Source organism: Thermoascus crustaceus (assembly GCF_041956765.1).
Source record: "Thermoascus crustaceus strain CBS 181.67 unplaced genomic scaffold VTN00scaffold_1, whole genome shotgun sequence".
In the NCBI taxonomy this organism is placed as follows: domain Eukaryota; kingdom Fungi; phylum Ascomycota; class Eurotiomycetes; order Eurotiales; family Thermoascaceae; genus Thermoascus; species Thermoascus crustaceus.
Genome location: NW_027192527.1, coordinates 3,241,943 through 3,265,117, shown reverse-complemented (window position 1 = coordinate 3,265,117; position 23,175 = coordinate 3,241,943). Strand labels below are relative to the sequence as shown.

The following is a 23,175-nucleotide window of genomic DNA, read 5'->3' as shown; positions in this document are numbered from 1 at the left end:
AAACAATGCAGAGGACCCTCTCAGAGGACTCCTCCTAGGATGGTATATTTCCCAGGCACAGATGTATTCAGATCGAACGATCAATCAAGCATGAATGGCTTAGTCGAGGTAGCCGTGCCGCGCGTACTTGTCGGGGTTGTACTCGTCAGCATCCCCGTAGTGCTCGTCGTACATCCTCTCTGCGTTCTCCTTGGCGTGCTTGTGGGCCTTGATCTTGTCCACCTCGTCCAGGCCCTTGGTCTCGATCAGCTTGTCGACCTCGGCGCCGACAAAGGCCGCCAGAGCCTCCTTGGCAAAGGCGTGAGAGACAGTCTTGCCTAGTGATTGCAGCCATATGAGCATCCATCGTGATGGGTGTGAGCTAGATATGTAGATACGTACCCTCCTTTCGCTGGTGGTCTTCAAAGGCCTTTAAGCCCGCGAAGGAGGCAGCACCGGCGATGATCTCGTGCGAAAGCTTGGCCTCGTGCTGCTCACCATAAACCTGCTTGTGAGCGTCGCGAGACTCGTCTGTTGTGGTTGGTCAGCAGGTCAGTCGTTAATGGTCTGCCCAGGTCTGCTCTGAACTGAGGGAGAGCAATGCTTGATGGAGGATTGAAGGGGACAGAGAGGGCAATCGAGTTGGGTGAGGGGTATCATGAGAGAGGGAAGGACATAGAAGGAGAACAACGTACCCCAGCCCCAAGCCATTGTGTCTGTATATGTAGGGATGTAGTGGAAGTTTCGAAGGAGGAAGTCGAAGTTGTAGAGTAGTAGACAGGAGTGAGCCTTGCTCTTGGAGTAATCAACAGATGTCTGTCAAGAATCAGACCCCAGGGAGAACAGCATGCCCTTTAAATAGAGCAGACCACCGGCGACGGGACAGTCCCTGCCCCTCCTCATCTCATCCGTCTGGTCTCATCATCTGCTCCCGACTGCTCGTGCTTCTCTAACAGATGGACACCATCAGCCCGCGCCCCACCAGACCAGAGCAGACGGTGCTGCCCCTCGTCTCGCCTTTCGCGGGATGATCGTGGAGAGCTGAACAAAAGACAAGCCACAGAGGCTGTCGATTCGAAGTGTGGAGCGCAGTGGCGTAACTCTGGAGCAGCCAGAACAGACGGTGCCGACCCGGACCCCTCATGGCCCCAGTAAGACGAAACGATCCCCCTGCTGGGCTGAGCTGGATGCTACGTATGCGTCGTCATCGGGATAAACCATTACCTAAAGTTCATTCCGGCAGTAGACACGATAACATAAACCCCTCATTGAGTCCTTATCGTAAAAAACCTCGAGACAGGCCCCTCATCAGAGCCCTCTGTATCCACTGCTGCATTCCGCTCTGATCCGTCGTCAATAACAGTAGCATCTACTAGCATCACCATCACTGCCATTGATGCCATCCGGTCCCGAAAGGTCCCTAGCCGCGCAGAAACAACCCCCCTTCGCGATCCACGGACAACGCCAGTGAGGGAGTCAGACGGAGCGGTCGAACCTTGTGGCAGACCTAAGAGGCGAGTACGTCGTCGTACATCGCGATGGATCGACAAACCAGGTCCCGCCAGGTTGAGGCCAAGCTTCGTTGGTCCGAATGCTTGTCTGGCGCGGGTCTCGGCTCAGCCCCAGGACCGCCTGCCGGATCGACTTCGAGGTCCGTTGCCCGTGACTGCCTGTGTGGCTGACACGCTCGCAGACTCGACTCGTCAGGGGAAAGTCGCGGCTCCACCTCAGTCACGTGTCGTTCCTTTCGCCCTAGAGAGCGCACCGCCTCAGCTGTGGCTCAGTTCTGCCTAAACATCGGCAGGTGATAACTTCGCGGGCAGTCGATCGAGGTAGGTCCTTCTTCCACTTGTATCCTATGATTGCTATCTCTTGGGGCTGACCACCGCTCCTGTGTGTAGTCTGTTACCTAATCGCCGTGCCATAGTCACAGGGGGATCACAGCACGGGCGGATACTACACCCATTGATTGGGACTGGACATCAACACGGCACGAACTGGAATCGAGATATACGCTGGACCACCTGGCAGCCACTATTATTACATCATACGCGGAGTGGACAATAACACCACCTAATTATATCTACCTACCTAATCTCGCAAAGAATAGAAACACACAAAGCAAAGCAAAAGCACAATGCCCACCAAACCCCCCACCCCCTCCGACTTCCCCTCCCACCTCACCGTAACCATCACCCCTCCCCCATCCCAACCCCCATCCTCATCAACAAGACCAACACCCAACATCCTCCTCCTCCTCCACGGCCTCGGCGACTCCGCATCCTCATTCACCTCCTTCGCGCGCGCCCTCAACCTCCCCGAGACGACCTGCGTCACTGTGCAAGCCCCGCACCCGCTCCCCTTCGACCTCCCGGGCTTCCACTGGGGCGACGACGTCACGTTCGACCGGTCCACGGGCGGGTTGGACATGGACTCCGGGTTCGGGCGCGCGACGAGGCTGATCGTCGAGGACGTCGTGAGGGGGGTGTTGGTGCGGAAGTGCGGGTATCGGCTGCGGGAGGTGCTGGTGTTGGGGTTCGGGCAGGGCGGGATGCTCGGGTTGGTGGCGGCCAGGGAGTTGGGGAAGGTTCCGCGCGTGTCGTCTGCTGAAGAGGGAGAAGAAGAAGGAGGAAAGACGAAGGAAGATGCTGGTGAGCTGGCGGGTGTTATTTCCATCGGGGCTCCGTATCCGCTGTCCGGGAGCACGACGGGGCCGAAGAACCGTACGCCGGTGTTGCTCGTTGCGAGTCGGGATTCCGCTGCCGTTACGGACTCCGCCGTCCAGCGGACCAGGAATGGTTTCGAGTTTGTCGAGCTGCATCGCTGGGCGCGGAAGGGTGATGGCATGCCTCGCAGCAGGGAGGAGATGATGCCCGTCATGCAGTTCTTCGCCCGTCGGTTGAGGAGTCGGCAGGGCGTGCCTGAGGATGCTGTCGAGATTACTTAAAAGGCCGGGTTTTGGATAGACAGATGTGTAGATAGTCATAACGCAACACAAATGAATCTAATACCTCCAGCGGTGCTGTTGTGTACATGATATCAAGTACGCTATCTATTTTACATCCTCGAGAGCCTTCCTCGCCCTCTCGATGGCAGCCCTCGCCTCAGTCTCAGTCACGTCTTCAATCCGCCTCCCACCATCCCGGATCAGAGCCCGGAGGAGCTCCTCCGTATCCTTCAGGGCCGTCCGACCCTCCTCGCGGACCTCAGTCTCCCAGAACTTCCGGGCAGACTCCCACTTCGTCTGCTGCCGCCATAGCGAGTAGGTCAGCCCGACGGCAGCCACCGTGCCCGCCTCGTACAGCCCCGTTGTCGACGAAACGTACATGAGCGCCGACAGGGCCGAGGTCAGCGTCGTCGTCGAGAAGCTGAAGAGCACGAGACCCTGCGCCAGGGCCTGTAGGGATGGGACAGTCGTGTTGCGGAGTTCATCGCGGCTGCTCGTGATCCGCGTAGGCCATTGCGGCTGTTCATCCGCAGGAGCAGCAAGTTCAACGGCCGTCTCGCTGTTTTCCTCCGTGGGTGGTGGGACGATGACATCCGGCTGATCTTCGGGTTCCTTGAGGAGACCTGCCTGCTTGAGCCTGCCCCCGGTCCAGATCACTTCCTTCTCTGCCTGGCACAGGTAGCTCTTCTCCAGGATCTCCGACGTGACCATGCCGACATCGTCGACTCGCCAGAACAGTTTCCACCACGCGAGCCCTCGCCAGCGCTTGCTCGCGAATGCTTCTCCCAGAGAATCCCGGAGCTCTGTGTGCGCCCTCTCCGCCCAGACCGACACGGACCGGTCGAGGCTCTCACGCACCTCATCGGATACAGTCTGAGCCTCTTGTTCCCGAAGCTTTTGAGCCTCTTTAGCCTGAACGCCTTCCTCGGCTGCATCAAGCAACGACCCGATGAGGGTCTCCAGCGCAGGAGCCAACTTCTCGTCCTTCCGCACGGCAGACAACCAATCAATGAGCGGCTGCACTCCACTCCCAGTCCATCCACGCTCGTACACCATGGCGTTCTGCACGGACTCGCGGAACTTCGCCAGTGCCTCATCCGCGAGGTCGATATCCACAAACGAGACTCTGTCGGCCCCCTTCACCTCGTCTTTAACCCCAAGGTCAATCGCACCATGGACCGAATCCGTATCCTTCTTGAGGTTAGATCGAGATATCAGCCCGCTGTACGAGAGCAGCCCATCCACACCGCGACCGCACACGATACTCCGATGCACGGGGTACCGGACGACGTTGTGTCGGCCGGAATGTGACGCGCGGATCGTGACCGTCGGGACGAGGAACGTGTCCGGGGTGACGCTGCCACCTGGAGGAATTGAACCAGCACCCAGTGATGTCACCAAGATCTCAATATTGCCTTTCTTCAGAAGATTGGAGGGCACAGTGATTGTAGGAACGAGAGAGTTAGGAATGGCTTCTGAGTGCTCCCCGTATCTGCCATTGCATTAGCCAATGTCGAGGATATGTAGGACATTAATATATCAAGAGACGTACCGTATCAACAGCCCTCGCGAACTCTCTGCATCGTAGGAGTCTAAGAGATCTTCCCACTCCTCCCGAGGTGTCAACGGGTCCGCCAGAAGCAATCGGACCAATTTGCGTGTTGCGGCCGCATCGTTCAGGCCGAGCACTACAAAACACCCAAACACAAATTAATCATTCTACTCATTTTATTGACCGAAAATACAACACAAACGTAGAAACAAAAAACATGAGGCAGTCAAACCTACCTGCAACCCTTATAACCGGCTCCTCCGACTCCAAACCCCGCTGCGCAAGCTGCAACCGACTCAGACTGACCTGCTCCGCGGCAGTCTCTCTGACCCGGTCCAGCGCCTCATACAGCTCCCTGAACCGGGCTGGTACGGTCCCGCTGACATTGATCGCAGACGACGTTGCCAGGCCCGACGCGGGGCGGCGGTGGTGGCTATCGGAAGGGTGTTCTCGACGGGAAGTTGTGCTGCGCCCTGTCGTCGCCGTCGACAGCGTGCGTCTCCACGTCGCGCAGGATGGGCAGTAGAAGAGGCCTCCACCTCCGCCGCCGCCTGTCTCTGTCAAGCGTGACAGGCTCCTGGGGAGCGGGCCGCGCAGTTTGGGAGGCATTGGTTGTGTGCGGTATTATTTCCTTGAAGGAGCTGGGACCAGGGACGGCTTTCCGCGAAACTTGGGAAGTTCGGGGAGTTGGGGAACGTCGGGCTTGGCGCGCAGCCGCCGGCGGATCCGTGGGCCAGCGTGCCCACGACAACTACATACCTGGTAGTGCATACCAACGCCGAAGGCGACCTGATGTTGATGGATACACAATTGATAATCTAGGTACAAATAGGTGGAGTAGAACGAGATGCTTCATATATGTATTCGTCAACTCATATGCCCAACACGTCACGGACGCCCGGGCTTCTGTCCAAGAATACAGGTATCTCCTCCCGTGTGCTTCCTCCCCATATTCGATATATTCAATATCATTAATGGATCATCGTTCCTCCGATTTCGTAGACAGCAAATGAAACCAGGCCCTATCTTCTCTCCTTTGATCCACGGATGCCACCGCCCCAGCGCGCGTCTACATGAATGTCCCTCGTGGACAGATCAACAGGTTACAGTTGAAGTAGAAGGCACATGCACATGCTGAGGGATGTGTAATTAACAGAGGGACTCCATCGCACTTCGCTGCACACGCTCATGACTCCGACTTTCGACGACTTCTGCCAGAACCCGACGACCTAGAGCAGTCAGAATGGCTCGAATAGAAAGGAATCCTAAAGGAAAACTCACATGCTAATGCGCCTGGCAACTGTGGCCAAGCCCGTATCGTTCTCTGCCTCCTGTCTGGCCCTCTCCAAAGCCGCCTGTCTCTCCTCCTCGCTCCTCCTGTACACCTCCTCCTGGCTCGGAGGCAGACGCTCGTTCTGCAGGTCAACCTTCCGGGCATCTTCGAAGTTGTGGATAGCCTGCTTGATTCCCTCTGCACCAAGCATGAGCGTTCCCGCGGGAAGACGGCCGCCGGACGCTGTCTTCAACTCGGTGACCCGCTCAGACTCCTCACGCAGCACTTGGAAGACACGAGAAAGACGACCAATGGCAAGAATCTTGTTCTTGATAGCCCGTCTCTTGAATTCACTGTTTTCGATATCCATGGGCAGGGGAGGAGACGCGGGAGCGCCAGGAGATACTGATGACGGGGTATCCTCTTCGAGTTCCTCCTTGGAGCAAGTGTTGAGAATCGCAATGAGCATGTCGGTGATCTTTTCGCCCACGAAGGGAAGCGACCACGTGAAGACATCCATGAAGTTAGGGAGCCAGTAGGGGTGGGGAGTGCAGTTGAACTGCCGAATGTTCATGACGTTGTTCTCGTACTTCAAAACAGCGGCCTTGTTATTATACACGTCGAGGTAATTCGGGGCGCTAAAGATCGTCATAACACTGGGGAAGCCAGTTGTGCGAGTCTTTCTGTACATTCGGTAGCCGGCGTCCTGGGCCTCGTGCGCTCGAATGATGGACAGGAGATTGTTCTTCTCGAGGAAGGCACACGCCGCAGGGTAGGAGAAGAAGTAAGAGCAGCCTCGAACGTTGTTGTGAACGAAATATTCTCCGGTCTTCTCTTGGCCAAACTCCTCCAGGGGGTCGGCCCATAGGATATCGCACATAAGTCCATGAGTCGGAGGCTCCCTGAAACGGTCAATCTGCCCCAGAAGTCAGAATCAGACGGGACCACGCAAAGTCGTCGAGTGTAGGCCCGTAGCTTACCGCTTTGATATCCTCCAATGTGTGCAACTCTGGGCTCAGTCCACCGTGAATGCAAAGGAATTGCTTATTCATGATCGCAGCCAGCGGCAGCGCGCAGAACGATTCCATGCAAGCGTCGTAGACCCGTTCGGTGTATTTGTGCTTGCACTCGAGCTTGAATGTGAAGTAGTCGGTCAAGTGTCTACATTCGTGGTTCCCCCGGAGCAGCCAGAGTGTGTTTGGGTACCAGATCTTGAGCGCCCAAAGGTAAAGAACACACTAGAGGAGTATCATCAGTACCAGTGTTGCCCTCCGAGAGCAGACCACTAACCTCAATACTGAAGTAACCTCGGTCGACATAGTCGCCCAAGAAGAGATATCGTGTCTCTGCAGGATCTCCGCCAACTTCGAACAACTTCATCAGATCATAATATTGTCCGTGCACGTCACCGCACACCGTAATGGGTGCGTCCATCTCCAGGAGGTTCGGCTCTGCTCTGAGCAGCTGGGTGCCTGTCTGTATGATCCATAGCGCCTGTTCTTCCGTAAGACGACCCTCTCGATAGAAGTGTTGTTTCAAGAATTGAAGATTTGGCTTGGTGCGATCCTGGGGAGACCAGAAAACATCATCATCAGGAGTGTTGAGGGCAGGCGCTTGCACCTCTGTGGGATCATGCAGTCAATATCTGTCGCAAGCGAACCGTCGCAGACAGCAGGACACATACCTTTACAGACTCTTTCCAGCGTAGACACTTGGGTGCCATCTTCCATTGTATGCAGAGTGAAGTCGATCTCCGGGATCGGCTTCTTGTCTGTGACCGCACGCGCGAGTTGCCGGTCCATCTTGACAGGGTTCTACGGATTGTGTGTCAATCCGCGCAACGTCCAGGAATGGGCCCCCAAATGTCAGAGTTACAACGTCGCGGAGGGAGGTGTGGTGGGGTTGAAGAAGGCCGGCGGGACTTCGCACAAGACAGTGTCACCTCAGGGACAGGGGCGCAATGTGAAACTGCAGGCTGAAAGAAAGTCGGGGTGCAGAGGACAGCTCAGATCGAGCGCAAGGAGCCAGGCTTGCAAGGCGTCCAGGCAGGCAAGACGAAAGCGCTGGCAGGTCGCGTGGAGGACGCTGGGGAAAACAAGCAGCTGAGCCGATGTAATGACTGCTCAAGGGGCTGGGCCCGGCGGACACGCGACGAAGGCTTCGGGCACAGAGAACCGGCGGCTCAAACGGCGGGACCAGCTGAGCGGCGCAGAAAGTGCTGGAGTCCTGGATAAAACGGACTGATGGCTTTGTATGCGGCAGATTGCGGATGAGGCTCAACCAGGTGCGCCAGCCAGCGACGTGCGGTGTGGTGTTCGCGGTGGAGCAGCGACGCCCATCATCCTGGCTTCACCTCGGGCTGCGGGGAGCGTCTCGACCCTCGACGACGTGCGATCTCCGCGTCTGCTGTCTTCGTTGAACTTCACTGCCCCGTAGGCTCGAACATCCGTCTGACGTCCTCAACATGTACGATTCACACAGTGAGTATCTCCCTGGTCCCTTTCCTGAGGCCATGGGCTGACGCCTAGTCTATCAGAACCCCACCCTCTCCTCGCCCAGGTCCCGTTGACCGTATCTCCGTTCATCTCTCTCCCCAGCGCTGTCACTCTGCCCTATACCTACAAATCCGTCCCGTCGACCCTCCCACCCTCCGTGACATTTGATCCCAGCGACCCCGACGCCAAATCCCGCTATGTCGTCTCCGCGAGTGGCGGGCACTCCGCGCACCCGGAGGAGATCCTCGCCTCGTGCCAGTCGCTAGAGGATCATCTCAAGAAGATGCAGGCCGATGCGGAGGCTACTATCAAGGAATGGGAAGAGTCTGTCAAGCAACGGGAGCTGGCGGAAAAGAGACGCGTTGCCCCGGGATGGCTGGACCGTGAAGAGAAGCTGCTCCAGCCGAACCAGGCGTCATCATCCCGAGGCCCGTCGAGACAGTCGCAGCAGCCAAGCCTGTTAGACAGCCAGTCAACGGACCAGAGTACCTCCAGAACGCCGGCGATGCAGCCCCGGGACGAGGGTGAGGAGTTAGATCGGGCATTCGGCGGGCTCAACGTGAAATGAATTGTCATTTGTGCCAATACGTTTTGCGTGACGATGACCAAAATTATAATCCTGGCGACGCATCTTGAACGGGTCAGAGAATACAACGCCGATGTGACCCAGCCACACTTTGGAAACAATATCCGACTTCTCAGTAGCCATGAGCCAGGCCACGCAGGGAACAGGCCCCGAACTTCACACCCGGACAACGCACCCGCGAACATCAGTCAATAGCAGGGGGGTGAGACTGAGACAGACAGAAAAAATCCCATTAAGGAAGACCGTCAGCCTCGCAAAGCCATGCCGGCTCAGGCAGACCATCCTTCTGGCACAATCTTGACTGCCTCACGTGCTCACTGCACAACCCTCAGGAATAACAATGTCATTGAGTATCCTGTGACGTTTGCCTGTTTCAAACTGCAATCTGAAGAATATATGATTGTCTTGAGAGGAAATAGAACCTGGACCATGGGCCTTCCATCGACATCCAACAATCCGTACACGCTCTACCTAATGTTCTGCCAGGAAACAGAAATCATTCAACAAGGCCGGCTGGCCCAATGGTAAGGCGCTTGACTACGGATCAAGAGATTGCAGGTTCGAGTCCTGCGTCGGTCAAATCCTCCAACTCCTCCGATCGGAGGATCCGATTTTTGAAAGCACTTTTTTTTTGTGCGATGGCTAGACATGCCATGAACCACCAACAAGATACGCCAGCATAATCGTGTCATGAAAAATATGTCTTTTTATGATGGAACATCCCTTGGCTTTGGTCTTTGCAATCTGATCGTTAACGATCACGGTGTTTTTCACCTTCAACATAGTGTCGATAAATTAACGGCGGATTTCTATCTTGTGGGTCCCTTGCTCCCATGCCTTTGCAGCGGAAGTTATATCGAAAGTCGCATAACCTGTCAGTTGGCGCTGCTTCAGACTAGTCATTATTCTTGCCTATCATCTAGTTAAGTGCAGTACATCTTGTCTATCTCGAATCCAACCGCCTTGATACAATACCGAAAGCCTTACCTTTTCTACCTTCATCCAGTATCAAGACGTTGGACTTTCCACTGCCTAGTTAATGTTACAGCTCTAATATTAGGGCCTTGATGTCTGGTTGATCCGACCATCGCCCCGTCACACAGTTTCTAGCCCTCACTTGGATAGAGATGATGATGGTTGAGCTAGGCACGGGACCTTAACATAGAAGAGATCTCGGGTCAGCGAAAGTAGTCAGTCACATCAACAGATCAGAACTGGCAAGTAAATCTACTACTGAATAAGTTCAAAATAAAAGACACAACCTCATAAGCCAAAGGGCCGCAATTGGGTATTGTCCAGCTAGGAGGTATCTTCAATATCCAAACTAACATGCATGGTTCCTGGCACGATATAAATCCACATCAGCTTTATTTGAAGCAATCCAAAAACATGGACACTCGCAACTTGGTATTCCACACTCCCAATCTCTCGGCAGAATCTAGAATCAAGGAGTGATAATCCAGTATCTGTTGATCATCGCATGTTGCGGAAACTTGTTCTGTTGTCGGGAGGCTGAAAAGTAACTGGAACTAAAAAATAATCCACCCATCCAGTGGTTCCTAAAGTACTCCATGCATTCATTTCAGAAAATCACCTGCTCAACTTATATTTTATTTGAACCAGATTCATCTTCTTGTCTCACACGTGCTCTAATCTTGAAAGATGGTGTGGCGGGGTACCGCGATCTACGCCTTGAACCCCGTTCCGAGTGTACAGTACCTATACGCGAGTGAGCACCTTGCCCTGGTAAAAATACCCGTGCAAAAGGAAGCTAAATGCCATCTCTCTGTGTGCAGATATTGGTCAATTGTTGCCTGAGGTGTCTAGAAGAATTCAGCACAGGACATGTAGAAGTCAGGTATGTTGCGGTGAAAATATATATAAGAACTTCACGGTGTGTCCAATACTTGATTTCCAAATAGCGTACTCTTAACGAAAACAAATAATTAAACGACCTTTTTTGTTATATATGTATATATCCTTTTCCATTCAAGAAAACTCCGGTTTGTGCAGTTGCAGCCATCGAGTTTCCAATAGGGAGATAAGAAGGTTAAGGTCTGGACTTGAGCTCAGCTCCGTCCAGAAACATCACCATCCCGCAGTTAGCTAGCTAGCCCCTCCGGAGAATTCAAACCGACGCAAACAAAAAAAGCACCTACCAACGCCATAATAATAATACGCCCCTTACTCTCAATTCTACCTATTAGTAACTAATAAACAAAAAAAGACTCTGCTTTCTATCCCTCCCATCCTTTATTCGAGAGCTCCATCGGAAGAAAACAAAACGAACAGCAGCATCAATGGAAACCCTCCGCGCCCCTCCCGCAACCTCCTCCTTCACCTCCCTCGCGGAGCACCAGTCGCGCACGCCCGCGTCCTTCTACTCGGGCCCCCCGGTCCTGCACTACCACAGCGAGCGGTGCAAGGTCGTCATACTCGAGCGTGATCTCGCGGCTGCTCCGTCCCTCAATGCCTTGCGCGGACAGGTCGTTTCCAATGGCGACGTCGCGGCCGCGGCGGCTGCGGTGAATGGGTCGTCGGCGTCGTTGGCTGGTGGTCGTGCTGTGACGGCTGCGACGGCTGCTAGGGGCGAGGAGGAGGTCGAGGAGGATAAGGAGGTTGTGATTGATGGGGTGGATGTGTGGGTTACGTCGGAGTATGTGTACATTCTCTATCCATCCATCTGTATAGTGAATTTCGTGGTCGCCATGCTACGAAATGACATTATTCAAGAGCCAAAAGCTGACCCGCGCGCGCGTGTTCTTTACAGGAAATTCCTCCTCTACCGCGCCGCCGCCTCTGCAGGTGTCGCCATCCCCTACCCTTCCATCTCCCTCCACGCCATCCAGAGACTCCGCTTGCCCGATTCCGCCGAAGAAGTCCAGGGCCTATACATGCAGGTCGCCAACCCCTCCCCGGAAGCCGTCGAGGAGGACGAGGAGGAAGAGAGCGTCACCCTGACCGTCGTCCCTCCGCCCGCGGCACCAGCAGCAGCAGCAGCAGCAGGAGCAGAACAGCCGGCACCGGGTACGGAGGAAGTAGAGATGACGGAGGCGGAGCAGGCGGTGGAGAAGCCCGAGGAGACGCCCACGCAAGCGCTCTTCGCGGCCGTGTCGGCCTGCTCGAATCTGCATCCGGACCCGGTCGAGGAGGATGAAGACGAGGAGGGCTACGAGGGTGTACAGGGCAGTTCGCTGTACCAATCCGGGTTGATTGCTCCCGGTAGTGGGAACGGTGGGTTGCCGCCCCCCATGGCTGGGAGTTCCGGGTGGATCACGGCGGAGAATATGCACGAGTACTTTGACGAGCAGGGGAATTGGATCGGGGGTGGTGAGGAGCCGACATTACCTCTGGGCCCTGGGGCTGGTACCGTGAGGGAGCGGGAAGAGGAAGGTGGGAATGGTGAAGGTGGTGAGAGTGAGGAGACAAAGTGGAGGAGGACGGATTGATTGCTTGATCGGTTGCCTTTGCGGATTGGTGTGGGAATATGTTACAGATGAAAGGGGATGGAGTCTATGAGATATTAAATTGGCTCTTGTTCACGTGTTGTTATTATTCTCAACATGAAGAGACGGCTAGGGCTTCGCGGCCACAAAAAGCATAATTAGCATTTCTGTTCCGAGATTCTTGCGATTTCTCCCTGGGAACTAGCTATTATCAAATGGAAATACAAAAGGAGGGTCACACGGTAGCTACCTAGGTAATGAACATCAAAAACAAAGGAAAAAACAAGAGAGAGCCTCCGTTACATCCAGAAAACAAAGTTTACAAGATAAGTACTCATTGACACTGCTGAAAAGACGCCGTCGCTGGCCGTGGAAGGTTCCCCAAGCTTACCACAAGCTGTAACTACTAGCTATTAAGTAATTATGTAAGTAGTAGGTAGTTACTCCTTCAGAAACCCGTCTCGATCATACAGGCTCGCCGGCGTGGCGCACCCAATTCCCAATCCTATTGCCTTACCTTTTGGCGTCATCACGCTCTCTCTGGCGGTCTTAGTATTATCTTCGGATGCCATGTCGCTCTTGCTGTCAACGCTTTTGTGATTGAATGCGTTGGAAGAGCCTGAAGGTTCCACAGAATTGAACCTCGACTTCGGCGATGGGGGCACGCTCGCATCCTCCCAGATACTGATGGCAGCACCGCTGCGCACGCTGGGGCTTTTGCTGTTCGCAAGCGTGGTCATGGTCTGCATCGTTGGGCTCTCGCTACCTCTCGCTCCCATCCGCCGGTACTGCTGCATCGACTGGCTTCCCGTCTCGCTGTTCATCCGTCGCAGTACCATGACGGACTTGCGGAGATCCTTGTCGCTAGGTACGGAAGTCGGAACCAGATGTTGGGTTGATGGTTTTGATGATGTTGATGCGTCGGTCGTTGCAGTCGTTGCCGCTGTCGGATTCGCGACACTGTTCCGTGACGTTTTAGGTGGTTGGCTGCGCGGCCCCTTAACCGCAGAACGCCGAGGACTGGTATTTGGTGAGTTCGAAAATAGCTTTGGCGAGATCGGATCGTAGGGTACAGCTAATAATGGTCCTGGTTTCTCCGGAGATGGTGTTCTAGACAAGTTGCGCTCAGGGGATGTGAAGGTGTCCGATGCCGTTTTGTCCTTCTCTGTCTGCAAGACATCACCACACGAGTTGGCCCGTGTATGCGACCTTTTCCGGGACACGTTTGAGCGAGTACGGGAATTTGTACCAGGAGAGCTTGTGAGCCCTCGTCCATCTCCCAGGGTGCTGTCCGTTGACCGATGTCGACTATGTCTCTTAGGTGACCCTCGAGTCGAAGTTAATATCAGTGAGCCAGGCTGCGGCGTTGGTCCTGCGTCGTCTCTCTCTTCTAATTCGTGGCTCTCTTCAGGCTCTTCGAGAGTGGGTGAAAATACGGGACCGCCAAAAGAAAGGTGCGGATGTATCGAAATCCGGACGCAGTTCTGTCGTCTGTGGCCCCTTCGCGTACTCTGCGCTGCCTTCAGAGCTGACGTACTCGCCGGGCCATCTCCAGCATCCAAGGAGCTCTCATTCTCAGCAGCACTGGTTCTCTTTTTCTCCGTAGCGTCCTTGGAACTGGAAATGGCCTTCAAGATGGCTGGGTCAACTAGATGATCCTCCTTCGTCTGCTGACTCTCGTACATAGTATGCCGCTGTGCCAGGGTTCTAGTTCCATATGCGTCCTGCGAGCGAGAAGCCTGCTGTCCATCGCAACTATGACTTTGCTGATGGTGCATTTGACTTGGATTGGCTGAATTTGGACGGAGAGAACGTGGATTGTGGCGTGGGACCGTCGTGGTAGTTTGCGCTCTCGCTCTTATAGGGGAACCCCGTCTGTTCGGGGGAGGAGACACAACTGATCCACTCCTGCGCGGCATTTCACTGCTCCGCTCGATGGTGTAACCTGTCTGCCGAGTGGTCAAGCTCCTCCGTGGGGAGTTTCGGCCACCGTTCATCCTCTGGAAGTCGGAAGGGGCAAGGGAGAACTGAGCCGGCTGCTTCTTCGATAGAGATCCTCTTTCAGCGGCAAACTTTCCCCCATTTCCGTCTCCTATCTCTATATCATAGGGACTGAATGGATTGAATGTGGGACAAGGCGGTAAATTCGGAGAATTGAATTCGGGGTCTCCCGATGTTGGTGTCTTCCTTCCATCGTCAAGGATAGAGCTATCTGCGGTTTCCAGGCTCATGGAAGACAGCCGCATCACAGAATCGTCTTTGGCGAGATAACGGAGTGGGCGACAGGAAGCAGGGGGTGGCGGCATCGGCTGCTGTGGCGCTGTCCCCGCAGATTGCGTAGTGATACTTGTAGTGTGCACCCTTGTTTGCGGTTCGTCGAGCATATCGGACTGACTCCCGGGGACGGCCATTTCACTTGGCCGATTCTTCTGGCCTGGCAGTGGCCACGCTGTTGACGTCGGTCTACCATCGGTCTCGTTGTTCATACCCTCTCCTTTCTCTTTGTCTGGGGTGGTTCGCGGTGTCGTCTCTGCGGGGAGTTCAGAGACACCCTCGACGGCAGAAGCAGGCTCCTTTTCCTTTGAGACGGGTTCCTCCTTAGCCCGGGCAGTCTGTTCTGAAGACTCGGACATCGACGTCAGAGAACTGAGCGGAACTGACTTCTGATGTGTGTTCAAGCGGTGTTTCGACTTGGACCTCGAGAGCGAGCCTCGTAGAGAACGGCTTTTGGTCTCTTTCTGTTGGTTCATATTGGATTCCGCCATCAACGGTTGCTGGACACTCTCCCGGGAACCAAGTGGCGCCCATTCGTTGGGTGAGCCATAAGGGTGCTGCCCATAAGGTGGCAGTGGCCGTTCGAGCGTAAGCTCTTCGGTGTCAACATTGGCGCTCTCTGGGTCATGGAGATATCTTCCTTGACTGGCCTGTGCCATTGCCAGAGAGAGGCGATCATGTCGTATCCGTAGCCAGACCACTATCACGACTGTCACCGTCACGACAAACAGGACGGAGCAGCCCACAGAGACTGCAATCACTGTCGTGACATTGATCATTTTGTGTCGTTCTCTGTCTCAGTACCAGCTCTGGAGTAGCTCGTCTCGCGTTCCTCTTTGCAACTCCGTGTCCAACAGAGCTGCAGCTCGGGCGCCGTCCGCACCACAAGACGGGGGTATCAAGAACCAGGGTGAGGACGAGGCGAGTAAACAGGGACGACATTTGGGAACCAGAGGTGGTGGAGTGAGAGGAAGGAGGGGGGATAGTTTGTTGTGGTAGAGGCTGGAATGTGAGTGTATCATTCCCAGGTCTGCAAGGAATGCTGGTGGTCTCCCAACGCCATGATGTCGCAACATGTGTTATTACTTCACACACCCCTTGGACAGATGCCAGGGAAAAAGATAGGAGTCATTCATCCTGTGTCAGATGCCTTGTTTGCTGAGGTCAATCACCAAGGGACTGAATGACACGATAGGAGAACTATGATAGAGACAGTGATGGAAGCCATTGTTCCATCAACCAAGTGTGTACTGCACATGTACATCTGGATGAATACCTGGGATGTACGCATCGAGTTTTGAGCTCCCACAGAAGTAAAGATAAGCTGAGAATGTAGCAAAGGCAGATCACAGGGGGTGGTTGTCAGGGTCGGACAGCTGCAGCAGGACAGGAGTAGCTGGAAGTACTACCCCTCCTCGGCCTGGAGATAGCTCACAAGTGACAAGATACAGCAGCCAAGGTACCTGCTGGCACCATCAGAGACGAGACCAGCTGGAAGCATGCAGACCGCCATGCGGCGCTGTCGATGAGCCACATATGTCGAGGCGCACAGAGTCGGCGTCTCACAGACGAGCCGCGCCGCTCTCTGCTCCATCGACCTCCCGCCTGTATCCACATCCACGCCCACAGCTGGCCTTCATCCCTTTGAGCTCATATGCATCTGCGGGTCCTCCTCACCGGTTCTCCAGACAAAAGAAAAAAATCCTAGACCCTAAACGACACTATCCCCGACTCCCCCGTGGACCCCAGTGGCCGTCTCCGACCAGGCGCCTGACCTACATCGTAGTCATGCACTCAACCTTCCTCCGTGTCCTGACCGGGACGACCGTCGAACTTTCCGGCTGGCTCGCTACCACGTTATCGAAGACTTTTACATGAAAGATGCTGCAGAGCAAGCTGGCGATCATCCGGGACCTCTTGTTGGGGAGCGATGCTGGGGGACGGTGTCAGCGATAGGGGGAGCGCTATGGATGCGATCCATGCCGGTATCGCTTGGTCTGTGAGAACCCCGGGCGTCTCGTGCGCACAAAGAAATTTACATGCTGAATTATGGGTGAATTCACCTTGCAGATCATTGATTCCGGTGCCCGCATCCCACTCCGCTCGGCAGGCCGGGTTTCGCGCTCTGGGGGCTCGACCTCGCGCCGACCTGCCCTACACACTACACAGTCACAACGACTTGGGGAGTCTGTTTCCACTCCGCTGCTCGGTTGGCCGCCGTTAAACTCTGCTGGCTGGTCAAACAAGTCGAACCCAGGGTTCTGCCGGTGCTTCGAGGGGAAACGTCGTCACCGCAACCCCACCTCCGGCCAGAACTTTTGTCCCCGCCCTTGCTATGCGCCGTCCCCGTCGCCAGTATTAAAGGACAGCTCGCCTCGCGGCCTCTGCATCGCAAAGTATCATTCCTTTTCTATCTCTCTACAACTGCGTTAGACCCCCTTATCCGTCACCATGGCTGACGCTCCGATCGCCAACGGCCTCTTCCACCACAACAACACCACTCCCCCGGAGCATCCCAGCTTGCTCTCCCTCTTCTCTCTCAAGGGCAAGACGGCTATTGTTACTGGCACCGGTGCGGGCATCGGTCTTGCCGTTGCTCAGGGTCTTGCTGAGGCCGGAGCCAACGTCGCCCTGTGGTGGCACACCAACAAGAAGGCTATCGAGCGGGCAGCGGAGATCGAGCAGAAGTACGGCGTCAAGTGTATGTGGCCGGGCTTTCTGTTCATGTTGCCCGCGGAAGTGCGCTGATCCCACACCTCTCACACCAGGCAAGGCCTACCAGGTCAACATCAAGAATGCTCAGCAGGTCGAGGAGGCCGTGAACCAGGCCGTCAAGGACTTCAACGGCCGCCTCGACGTCTTCATCGCCAACTCTGGTATCCCATGGACCAAGGGCCCCATGGTGGACGGCCCCATTGACCACTACCTGGATGTGGTCAACACCGACCTGGACGGCACCTACTACTGTGCCAAGGCGGCTGCTGCTCACTGGAGGAGACAGAAGATCGAGGGCACCGACATCTTCGGCAACAAGCTCGAGAACTTCCGAGGTGGCAGCTTTGTCGCCACTGCCTCGATGAGCGGTCACATCGTGAACATCCCTCAGCTGCAGGCTGCATACAACGCCGCCAAGGCGGGTGTCATTCACCTCTGTATGATTCTCCTCCCTCCTTGACCTGGGCGGTCGCGTTTGCCTGCATGAGTATTCGTTGCTGACATTCTCATCCCAGGCAAATCCCTTGCTGTTGAATGGGTCCAGTACGCCCGTGCCAACACCGTTTCTCCCGGCTACATCGCCACGGAGATCTCGGACTTCGTGCCCCAGGAGACCAAGAACCTCTGGAAGGACAAGATCCCCATGGGCCGTGAGGGTCGCGCCGAGGAGCTCAAGGGTGCCTACCTCTACCTCGCTTCGGACGCGTCCAGCTACACCACTGGTGCGGACCTCGTTGTCGACGGAGGCTACACCCTGCCTTAAGCGGTTCTACTAAAATTTCTTTTTCCTTTTTCAAACTCAATCTTTAAATTAAACAAAAAAAGGAGGAAGTCCTAGAATAAAGACGGCTGGAGCCCGGCTTTCTTAGATAGCTTAGATACTTATATCGCCCTGGCAAATAACGCCCAGGGGGAATTGATCTGAACATAACTGAATAGACTTTGATATATATCCACACAAAAGTGGATCGATTGATGGACTGATATCCTGTTTTGGCATTTCTAGGCGTAGCTGTGACGTCTGACGTCATTTCCCCTTATTCCGTCTCAACGTCAGGTACCCGTACCGTATCTTCGGCCCAAATACCGTACCGACTAGTACCTTGTAGTGAAGAGTTTGAAGATTTCCCTTCCCTACGCACTGCATATCCATTCCCCATCTCAACTGCTGCTGCTGCTACAAATACAGTCTGAAGAATGACAAAACTGCGATTTTGTGGCCAGCCCTCTAGTTTTCTATTTATTTTTCGTAGGAGTGCTGGGTTGACACGCTGCTTCTGTCTCTTAAGCATTAATCACACTAACAGCATAAAGATCATGGAGAAGCTGAAGAACATATATGGTATTGGTGATTTTAGTCGTATTGATAGAATCAAGACAACCGATAGCAACTGATATTCTTAAGAGTAGTCAAGCACTTAATAAAAGTTAGGTACCTATCTGCTGTCCGAATACCGCTGAAGATACTCCGAGTACCGCTGAACGTATTGAGCATATCGCTGAAGGTACTGAGAGTATTGAAGGTCTTGGAGATACCGGGTGTACTGGACGTATTGAAGATTCTCCTGGGAGTACTGGGGGTCCTGGGTTGCTGATTCTTCTTCCTCTTCTTCTCCATCCACAGTCTCAGTGTCTGTGCACTTTTTCCTTCTCCTCTGGGCCCAAGCACAGTGTGCGCATGACAGGCTCTCGCAACTGCAGGTCGTAATGCTGTTTAATGTGGTAGTAATTGATGGTGTGGGAGAAGTAGTAGTAGTAGTAGTAGAAGAAGAAGAAGAAGCTGAAATCGATGTCTCACTGGGATAATAGTCGTCGTCGTTGGAGGAGGAGGAGGAGGATCTTCTGCATTTGCTGCATGGGCATGTGCATGTACAGCTCTCTGTTTCTTCATCGGATGTAGTATTCTGATAGGGTCTTTGGTTAGTAAAAATTCAAAGAGAGAGAGAAAAGCTATTTCAAAAAGTCAAAACCGGTACCGTACGTACCATGCTCACCAAATCAACTTCCTCATCCTCCTCCCGGGGAACTCCTCTCTGTGGTTCTACTTTCCTCCTTGCGATGAGGTCCTTGATCTTCCATGCTGCCGCACTCGCTGCCCAATTAACCGTTTTCGCGATCGCCTGCACCGACAGGATGTAGGTAACATTCTTCATGTTCATGTTGTGCTTCTGTGGTTCTTCTTCTCATGCATGGGACCAGGTATCACTGTTATTGGAGAAATTCTCCTCCCCAGAGTTGGAACTGGAACTGGAAAAGGGAGAAGCCGCAGGAGGAGGGGGAGACATGGCCAGTAGGTAAGCTGGTAGATTAGCTGGAGAATGTAGGAGGCATGTATCATACCTTTAGGTAGGAGATGTATTATGCCTGTGAAGAAATTAAATAGCCATGAGTCCAAATGCAAAATGTTTATCTGGTACACGCTGTGAGACACCGAAAAGGAGTAGTAAGTTAAAACAAGGAGAAAGGAAACGAGGGGCAATGGAAGAAGTGGGGAGATCCTTCTGAATTAATGTGGTCTAGCACCTTTGGGAGATACCTAGGTATCTCAGTAGTAAGGTAGTAAGAATGCCATGGATGCTAGTGCAACCTCGACCTCGAGACGAATAATGGTACCAGGTAGATACCAGGTAAGGTAGACCCGGCAGGCAATCCTAGCGGGTTGTAGTATATGGTACTAGGTAGTAGACTGCCAGAATGTTGGGTATAACCTTAAACGGCCCAGGTGCACCCCTATATGTGTATTTGCTTGTGATTTGGTACTGTGGGCTAATCAACCATGGTAATAACAAATGCAACTCTCCATTTCTTCTGGAACCGACCGGAATATTAGGTACTGAGTGTCGAACGTGTTATGTTGTCTGTTGATTGGACAAAGCTCCATATCATAGACAGATGTGGAAACCATAATTTCATGAATAAAGCCCTGTATACAGTACTGTAACCCATCAGAGAACAGAATAGCAATAAGAAGAAAAGCCTAATTGTCGAGTAGCGCATAGAGAACCAAAAGAATATCTAAGCATTGAAGTTTCCCTGTCTCTAGGTCCTTCTCAGAATAGAAATAACACAAACAGTCATTCGCCCATGGCAACGTCTAATGTGAATTGAACTGAAAAATAGAATGAACAATATGAGCAAATCAACCGAAGACTACCCACAGAGGAGCTCTCAAAAGCGTGCTCTTATAATTTCAACAACTTATCTTGTGAGAAACCTGTTATCCATATCACCATACCTGTACAATGTTTTTGCTCCACATTTTGACTGTTTTACTACTCACTTCTGAGACATACAAACAGACAAATCCACCATCCAAAATCTGGTCAGACAGATCCATTAATCCTGACCTACTGAGATGAGATGAGCAGAGCAGCAATGGAAAATTCTTCTCATCTATCATCCTTATCCTTGCCTACATCCTCCTCACCGCTGTCAGCAACAATGCAGTCTGCTCTCACCGTCACAACCACCATGGGCCGAGCAGAATTCCCCACAAACAGAGCTTCAGATTCAGATCCAGCAGAATCACCATCATCGTCGCCCAAGATCAAAATCCTAGTCACCCTGATCCCATCCGTGCTGCTTACGCTCTCGTTCCTCTTCAGCGTCTACTACTTCTTCCGCAGACCGCTTCGTGAGCTCGTCACGTCGTGTTGGCGCCGTCATTCCCACTGCCTGATGGAGCGGAGGACGAGGAAAAGGAAAAATTGGAGACGAAGAGAACGGCAACTCGAGGACGGATATGGACGTCGACATGGATGGGAACTTCTGGATCATGATCTCGATCTCGATCTCGAGGACGGAGACGGGGAGCAAGTAGAAGAGGAAGAGGAAAAAGAATACATAAACCTATCCACTAGCCGCGCGGAGAGTGAGATGTACTACTCATCGACAGCAGAGCCAGGGTCGGAAGTCGGATCTTCAGATCTAAGGTACCTGTCCTCATCCTCGGATGACGATCAGAACGACAATGAAATCTCTTCCAACCCTGAGATACTGTCACACCAGAAAAGAAAGATAAGAAGAAGAAGAAGAAGAAGAAGAAGAAGCAGCGGCTACTCATCCCTCCCCCTTCAACCCATCTCTGTCCCAGAACCGGAGGCCGTCTCGTCTTCTTCCATCCCACCTACACCCCTCGCCAAATACTTCGACCACAGCACGCACAGACTGCGGAGGGAGATCGTCGAGCCGCCGTCCCCGCTGACACCCGGATGGGAGCGGAGGCTGCGTCGGCGGATCCACGAGGGGAGGGGAATCGGAGCGTGGATGGATCGGATGGTGGATCGAGCCGTGAAGGGGTTTGAGAGGATGGTTGAGGAGGATGATAATGATCATTATCGTGATGGTAACAGTGGTAGTGGTTATGGCCAAGAACAGCTTAAGAGAGGTACTGTTTGATTGGGGCCGGGGGGGGGGGGGGGGGTTTCAGAGATCTGTTCTAATCAGTTGTTGTATCAACAGATTCAATCAATCACTATATGATTTGATCTACTACCTGTCGTCCACAGTGTCGAGTAGAGCCAGCTAGCTAGCCCCCTCTCAGTTCAATCCCAGATACGTACTTAATCAGTTCTTCCTTTCGATCGATTCTATTCTAAAAAGCATCCTTGTTCCTCTCCAAAAACTCCTTCCAGGTGGTCGGCCTGAGCCCAACATCAGCCAGCGGCTCCAAGCCCTCTTTCAAGCTGCGGCCAGCATAGTACCCGGGCTCCTCGATGAAAAGGTGGTTCTCAAGCATCTCATCCGCCATGGCCGGTGGGAAGAAGCTCTTGTACGTCTGCGCGTCGACCTGGACGTACCGCGCCTGTTTGCCGGTGACCTCTTCGAATTCCGACAGGATCCGTGACGGCGTATAGTAGTCGGCGGCTGCGAGGATCTGAGCCCCCAGGAACTTGGAGCGGTGCTTGAGGGCTGCGATGACGAATTTTCCTGGGAAAGAAAGTTAGTTATGCTTGCAACCCGTATTTGAGAGGGTCCGGGTTGATCTTTTTTTTTCCTTTTTTACTTACCCATATCCTCCACAATATCAATCAGCGGAAACTTGGCCTCCTTGTCAACCGGATACACCAGAGTGTACACGCCATCATCACCGCGCCGTAACATTCCAAGGTTGGTGTAATTCGTCATGAAATATCCGGGCAGGACAAACGTACAGGGGACCCCCGTGGAACGGATGTACCGCTCGACCTGCGCCTTGAGATCAAAGTGCGGAACGTGCCTGAGCCGGCCACCAGAAGCCTCGGTCACGTCCAGCAGCGAGGAATATATCAGATGCTGCACACCGGCCTCCTTGGCGGCGTCGGCGGCGTTCTTGCCGTGGATCAGCTCGGCGTCGGGCTGCTGCCCGCCAGTAGCCCAGCCCGGGGTGGTTACGAGGAAAACGGAGTGTGAGCCACTGATGGCTTCGGTGAGGGAAGGCTTGGAGTTCATGTCGGCCTTTAATAATTATACTTGTTGTGAGGTTTTCTGTTTCACTAGTGGTTTGGGGTTGGGTGTTTGCCCAGCTTATACATACACTTTTCACTTCGACGCCCTGTTTCAACAAAGCCTGTGCCGCCGGTTTCGACACATCCCGTGTGATGCCGCGGATCTTGAACTCCTTGGAGAGAATGGCATCCGCGAGAATCGAGCGGATAACCGAACCTCCCTGGTTACCGGTTGCTCCAAAGACAGTGATGAGCTTGGACATCGTTATTGTTCCAAGGGGGGGCAAGGAAATTGACAGAGAACCAGCGATGTGATTGCAATAACTGATTCCTCTCAGTGGATCGAAACGAATTGAAGTGCTGTACATGCTACATCGTATCTGAGAGTTCATCCCGGTGGTTTATATAGTAGAGCCGTCTATCTATATGGGATATCCAAAGGATAGATCCATGGATATCCGTACATGTCAACGTATTTCCTT

General features: G+C 53.6%; 15 protein-coding genes and 1 non-coding gene across 16 annotated transcripts in view; 10 read left to right on the top strand and 6 right to left on the bottom strand.

Moving 5' to 3' along the window:
- The window catches only part of VTN00DRAFT_1143 (uncharacterized protein), a gene marked incomplete at both ends in the record, with an annotated part of 718 nt that extends 624 nt beyond the window's left edge, over window positions 1-94 (top strand). Inside the window, one exon of the mRNA XM_069427218.1 lies at window positions 12-94. Coding sequence (XP_069291845.1) covers window positions 12-94 — 83 coding nt within the window. The remainder of the gene's footprint in view (window positions 1-11) is intronic.
- Window positions 95-99: 5 nt separating this feature from the next.
- On the bottom strand, window positions 100-690 carry VTN00DRAFT_1142 (uncharacterized protein; the record flags this gene model as incomplete). The annotated part of the gene is made up of 3 exons (XM_069427217.1): window positions 100-317; window positions 382-510; window positions 675-690. 3 exons carry the CDS (start codon window positions 688-690, stop codon window positions 100-102), a joined length of 363 nt encoding a protein of 120 aa, XP_069291844.1.
- Window positions 691-935: 245 nt separating this feature from the next.
- Window positions 936-1,773, top strand: VTN00DRAFT_1141 (uncharacterized protein; the record flags this gene model as incomplete). The annotated part of the gene is made up of 3 exons (XM_069427216.1): window positions 936-989; window positions 1,043-1,173; window positions 1,356-1,773. The coding sequence occupies 3 exons, from the start codon at window positions 936-938 to the stop codon at window positions 1,771-1,773; spliced, it is 603 nt and encodes a 200-aa protein (XP_069291843.1).
- A 343-nt stretch (window positions 1,774-2,116) lies between these two features.
- VTN00DRAFT_1140 (uncharacterized protein) lies at window positions 2,117-2,926 on the top strand (the record flags this gene model as incomplete). Its single annotated transcript, XM_069427215.1, has 1 exon — window positions 2,117-2,926. One exon carries the CDS (start codon window positions 2,117-2,119, stop codon window positions 2,924-2,926), a length of 810 nt encoding a protein of 269 aa, XP_069291842.1.
- A 105-nt stretch (window positions 2,927-3,031) lies between these two features.
- Window positions 3,032-5,087, bottom strand: VTN00DRAFT_1139 (uncharacterized protein; the record flags this gene model as incomplete). Its single annotated transcript, XM_069427213.1, has 3 exons — window positions 3,032-4,418; window positions 4,479-4,614; window positions 4,715-5,087. The coding sequence occupies 3 exons, from the start codon at window positions 5,085-5,087 to the stop codon at window positions 3,032-3,034; spliced, it is 1,896 nt and encodes a 631-aa protein (XP_069291841.1).
- A 238-nt stretch (window positions 5,088-5,325) lies between these two features.
- On the top strand, window positions 5,326-5,616 carry VTN00DRAFT_1138 (uncharacterized protein; the record flags this gene model as incomplete). Its single annotated transcript, XM_069427212.1, has 1 exon — window positions 5,326-5,616. One exon carries the CDS (start codon window positions 5,326-5,328, stop codon window positions 5,614-5,616), a length of 291 nt encoding a protein of 96 aa, XP_069291840.1.
- A 48-nt stretch (window positions 5,617-5,664) lies between these two features.
- VTN00DRAFT_1137 (uncharacterized protein) lies at window positions 5,665-7,553 on the bottom strand (the record flags this gene model as incomplete). Its single annotated transcript, XM_069427211.1, has 5 exons — window positions 5,665-5,707; window positions 5,760-6,667; window positions 6,732-6,989; window positions 7,042-7,373; window positions 7,436-7,553. The coding sequence occupies 5 exons, from the start codon at window positions 7,551-7,553 to the stop codon at window positions 5,665-5,667; spliced, it is 1,659 nt and encodes a 552-aa protein (XP_069291839.1).
- A 662-nt stretch (window positions 7,554-8,215) lies between these two features.
- Window positions 8,216-8,814, top strand: VTN00DRAFT_1136 (uncharacterized protein; the record flags this gene model as incomplete). Its single annotated transcript, XM_069427210.1, has 2 exons — window positions 8,216-8,231; window positions 8,288-8,814. The coding sequence occupies 2 exons, from the start codon at window positions 8,216-8,218 to the stop codon at window positions 8,812-8,814; spliced, it is 543 nt and encodes a 180-aa protein (XP_069291838.1).
- A 525-nt stretch (window positions 8,815-9,339) lies between these two features.
- Window positions 9,340-9,411, top strand: VTN00DRAFT_t31. Its single transcript has one exon. It is a non-coding gene; the product is annotated as a tRNA-Arg (tRNA).
- A 1,721-nt stretch (window positions 9,412-11,132) lies between these two features.
- VTN00DRAFT_1135 (uncharacterized protein) lies at window positions 11,133-12,281 on the top strand (the record flags this gene model as incomplete). The annotated part of the gene is made up of 2 exons (XM_069427209.1): window positions 11,133-11,488; window positions 11,603-12,281. 2 exons carry the CDS (start codon window positions 11,133-11,135, stop codon window positions 12,279-12,281), a joined length of 1,035 nt encoding a protein of 344 aa, XP_069291837.1.
- Window positions 12,282-12,718: 437 nt separating this feature from the next.
- On the bottom strand, window positions 12,719-15,331 carry VTN00DRAFT_1134 (uncharacterized protein; the record flags this gene model as incomplete). The annotated part of the gene is made up of 1 exon (XM_069427208.1): window positions 12,719-15,331. The coding sequence occupies one exon, from the start codon at window positions 15,329-15,331 to the stop codon at window positions 12,719-12,721; it is 2,613 nt and encodes an 870-aa protein (XP_069291836.1).
- A 1,151-nt stretch (window positions 15,332-16,482) lies between these two features.
- On the top strand, window positions 16,483-16,985 carry VTN00DRAFT_1133 (uncharacterized protein; the record flags this gene model as incomplete). Its single annotated transcript, XM_069427207.1, has 2 exons — window positions 16,483-16,551; window positions 16,623-16,985. The coding sequence occupies 2 exons, from the start codon at window positions 16,483-16,485 to the stop codon at window positions 16,983-16,985; spliced, it is 432 nt and encodes a 143-aa protein (XP_069291835.1).
- An 18-nt stretch (window positions 16,986-17,003) lies between these two features.
- Window positions 17,004-18,030, top strand: VTN00DRAFT_1132 (uncharacterized protein; the record flags this gene model as incomplete). Its single annotated transcript, XM_069427206.1, has 3 exons — window positions 17,004-17,253; window positions 17,321-17,704; window positions 17,783-18,030. The coding sequence occupies 3 exons, from the start codon at window positions 17,004-17,006 to the stop codon at window positions 18,028-18,030; spliced, it is 882 nt and encodes a 293-aa protein (XP_069291834.1).
- Window positions 18,031-18,703: 673 nt separating this feature from the next.
- Window positions 18,704-19,426, bottom strand: VTN00DRAFT_1131 (uncharacterized protein; the record flags this gene model as incomplete). The annotated part of the gene is made up of 2 exons (XM_069427205.1): window positions 18,704-19,171; window positions 19,253-19,426. 2 exons carry the CDS (start codon window positions 19,424-19,426, stop codon window positions 18,704-18,706), a joined length of 642 nt encoding a protein of 213 aa, XP_069291833.1.
- A 1,282-nt stretch (window positions 19,427-20,708) lies between these two features.
- Window positions 20,709-21,665, top strand: VTN00DRAFT_1130 (uncharacterized protein; the record flags this gene model as incomplete). The annotated part of the gene is made up of 1 exon (XM_069427204.1): window positions 20,709-21,665. The coding sequence occupies one exon, from the start codon at window positions 20,709-20,711 to the stop codon at window positions 21,663-21,665; it is 957 nt and encodes a 318-aa protein (XP_069291832.1).
- A 196-nt stretch (window positions 21,666-21,861) lies between these two features.
- Window positions 21,862-22,956, bottom strand: VTN00DRAFT_1129 (uncharacterized protein; the record flags this gene model as incomplete). Its single annotated transcript, XM_069427202.1, has 3 exons — window positions 21,862-22,196; window positions 22,277-22,703; window positions 22,783-22,956. The coding sequence occupies 3 exons, from the start codon at window positions 22,954-22,956 to the stop codon at window positions 21,862-21,864; spliced, it is 936 nt and encodes a 311-aa protein (XP_069291831.1).
- Window positions 22,957-23,175: the final 219 nt, after the last annotated feature.